A 3,610-nucleotide genomic window follows, 5' to 3' on the forward strand; every position below is an offset into this window, starting at 1 on the left:
ATTTATGAAAACATAAATTTTGATGAATAAGTAATCATAAATGTTATGTGTTAAATGATAATCCTAAATGGCATTAAATTTTAATTCTAAATGTATTTGAAAAAATACATTAGTCATAGCTTTTAGGTAAAGTAGGCAAATGCTAGAAAATCCATCAAAAATTTGAAGATATATTCCATGAGTTGTAAATGGTAGCTAATCTAATTTTATAATTAAATATTATGTATATCTATCAAATAGTCATATTGTATTCACTGAGATATCAAAAACAATACATTAAAAAATAACTAGTTTCTAGATAATAAAGGAATTAGATAATTTTTGAAATATTTATTTCTGAGTTCCTATGTCAATTTAGCAGCTGATGGATATAAAAAACAAATCTCAGAATAGTCTATTTTAAGTTTGAATCTCAGTGACATAGTAGGATTAACCTAAAGTGATCTTTCTAATTTGAGGGGCTAAAATATTCTTAACATTATTTTCCTCACAGCTTCCTTTATCTGTTTGTTTCTTAGGCTATAGATGATAGGATTTAAGAATGGTGGAATAATGGTATAAAGTACAGACATAATCATGTCCTGAACCACATCTGAGATAACAGGAGGTCTTAGATACACATAGGCAGCAGAGCTAAGGAACACAGACACCACAATAATGTGAGGGACACAGGTGGAAAAGGCCTTTCCTCTCTCTTCTTTGACAGGAAACTTCAACACAGTTGAAAATATGTGAACATATGATATAACAATGAAGATAAAGCAGCTACCACTAATGATGATGGCACTTAGAAGAATTAAGAGTTTGTTGTTAAAGGTGTCTGAGCAAGAGATCCTCAGCAGAGAGGGGACATCACAGAAGAACTGAGGGACCACGTTAGAGCGACAGAAGGACAGCTGGAATGTTTTCCCAGTGTACAAACCTGCTACGACAAGACCAAGGAGTAGGGAAGCCAAAGTCATGTGAACACAGACTTGGTGGTTCATGATCACAGGGTAGAGAAGAGGCTGGCAGATGGCCACATAGCGGTCCTGTGCCATTACAGTGAGAAATAGAGTCTCTAAACTTGCACAAATAATGACTAAAAAGATCTGTACAGCACACCCAGGCAGAGAAATGTCCCTGTTGTCAGTAAGAGAGTTGACACAGGCATTTGGGACTGTGACAGAAACATAGCACATGTCTAAGATGGACAGATTCCTGAGGAAGAAGTACATGGGTGTGTGGAGGTTCTGGTCAATGGTGGTAACCATGATGATGATCAGGTTCCCTAGCAGGCTGCCGAGGTAGATCAGCAGGAACAGCATGCTGAGCAGGAGCCTGTGCTCCCATGTCTCAGCAAAAACCTCCAGGCGAAACTCAGTAATTATGGTGGAATTGACTATAGTCTGAAGCTGCAGCTTCATCTGAAAAAATAATGAAAGAGAACAATAATAAAATAAGTAAATGAGTAACATTCCTTGATTATATTAACTTCTGTTTTCTATAAATGACCTCTATGTGTGAAAATGGAAGCATTGATATTTTTTGTTGTTCTAGATATATTTTTACCATGATAATGGTTAGTATATACAGTTATTAAGAAAGATGGTATAGTCCATCTAATTATATGGTATAATGTTAAGCATGGTTACTCAGTTTCTGTAATATTACCTATCTCATGAAATTTAGTTCACTAATCATCTCATGAAATTTAGTGTGTTAATAAAGATTAAATTGATTAATATATGGCACATCCCTCTAACAAATGAATTATAATCATCCATCAAGAAATACTAGTGAATTGAAACATATGTAATCTATAAAACATGTCTGTGTTTATATGTAACTATTATTATATATTTATATCTATATACTGTATTTTCATGTTCTATGAATGTGCTCATCACAGTGAGGAAGGATGAAGAGAAGGCAATGATGAAAGTGATAGATAACAGATTTTTTGAGACAGAAGACTGGGAAAGATGGGAAGGGAGGTTTTAACAAACATACTCCTGAACTAGGGAGTCTGCGACTTGCAGAACAGGCTAGGAGCCTGAAACCTGTCACAGTTAAACTGTCTTTCCAGAGGCAGGATTTCTTCTTTTTTCAGAAAATTATCTTTTTGCCAAAGTTCAATAATATCATAGAATTCAATCTGCATTATTTAAAATCAAGTGTTTGGATACTGGGGTTATGTCTACAAAATACATCCTCAGTAAAACCTAGATTAATGTTTGCTTAAATAACCACATCCTGGAGCCAAGTCAACTTTACAATAAAATTAAACATCCTACTCCCAATGACGGTATCTTGTTGATTTAAGTTTGGACCACAAGTTTGTCTGAGGTGAATGCACAGAGGGAGCACTGCACTGTGTTCTTCCAACTGTGATCTGCACACCACCAACTTTCCCTGTATTTATTCTAAGAGCCCTTCTCAAGACAAGCTCAGAGATTGCATTTATGTTTCCACACATTTCTGACAAGCTGTAACTGACATGACACCCAAGTGTGATAAGAGTCTGTGTCTGATTTGTGTCCCTTAAAAAATATTAACTAAGCATTGGTCTTAGATAAAATGAGTTTGGCCATGCTGGATTCATGGACAGTGTTCATGGAAGAATGTATAAACTCTGGAAGAGAAGATTTCCATATATCTTATATATCTAATATATGCTGTATAATCACCCCAAATCTTAATGATTTTATCTCTTTAAATAAGCAGTTGGAATAGTATATATTTTAATATCTAAATACTTCTTCCTATCATATGACAAATTTTTACAGGAATGTATTGATATTTTTACACTAGATACTAAATCCATACTGACTCCAACTTTTCTAAAAAAAAATCTTCCTCAGTACTTCCAACATGATTTCCCATTTTCAAACTTGCTCTAATTCCTCACCCTCTCCTGGATCATAGGAGCTCACCCTGTGTTTTCACCATAGCACCTTGGTATAGCTTCCTTGAGGATGGCTCTCTTGCAGTATTTATTTTCAGATCCCCAAAACTTTCACATTCTTATATCTGATGACTAAAATGTCAGTTAATTAAGTAAATCCAGCTCCAAAAAGTGATTGGAATCTTAACATAGAATGAGCAAAGCAATATAAATCTGAGAGTACAAAAATATACCAGTGTTTGACACAGTTAAATTATCATTTAATTTTTGCATTTTTCCAAGTGATATTCAATATTTTCAAAAATCTGGTTGAATGCAATGAAGATAGTAAGAATTCAGTAGAATAAAACAAAATTTTAATTTTAGGTGCTGATAATACTGATGGAAAACTATAAAACATAAAATACAAACAAATATGAAAATAACAAATGATGACTCTTAAGAAAAATAATAGGATAAAACTCAATAATGTCTCACTAACTTAAAGACTCCCACAATGAGACATGTACCCAGTATTCTTTGCTGTAGGACCACTAGTCTTCACATAGGGCCACTGGTCTTTACTTTTAAGAAGTCCTAAACACAATATCCATGCTGTAGTTAAAGGATACTAGGAAATCAAAGAGTAACATAGCACAATCTAAATGTCACATATAAGAGTATGCATCTAGACAAGTTCAAAATGTTACCAATATCATAATAACAAATATTATCAATAAAATT

The 3,610-nt window shown here is 33.8% G+C and overlaps 1 protein-coding gene across 1 annotated transcript; it reads right to left on the reverse strand.

Moving 5' to 3' along the window:
- Positions 1-461: 461 nt before the first annotated feature.
- On the reverse strand, positions 462-1,406 carry LOC103750540 (olfactory receptor 14C36-like). Its single transcript, XM_017803339.1, has one exon. It carries the CDS (start codon positions 1,404-1,406, stop codon positions 462-464), a length of 945 nt encoding a protein of 314 aa, XP_017658828.1.
- Positions 1,407-3,610: the final 2,204 nt, after the last annotated feature.

This window comes from Nannospalax galili, unplaced genomic scaffold (assembly GCF_000622305.1).
Source record: "Nannospalax galili isolate Female #2095 unplaced genomic scaffold, S.galili_v1.0 scaffold347, whole genome shotgun sequence".
NCBI lineage: Eukaryota > Metazoa > Chordata > Mammalia > Rodentia > Spalacidae > Nannospalax > Nannospalax galili.

What these genes read in the sequence shown, in the direction of transcription:
- LOC103750540 (XM_017803339.1), bottom strand. Translation starts at nt 1,406, where the DNA reads ATGAAGCTGCAGCTTCAGACTATAGTCAATTCCACCATAATTACTGAG.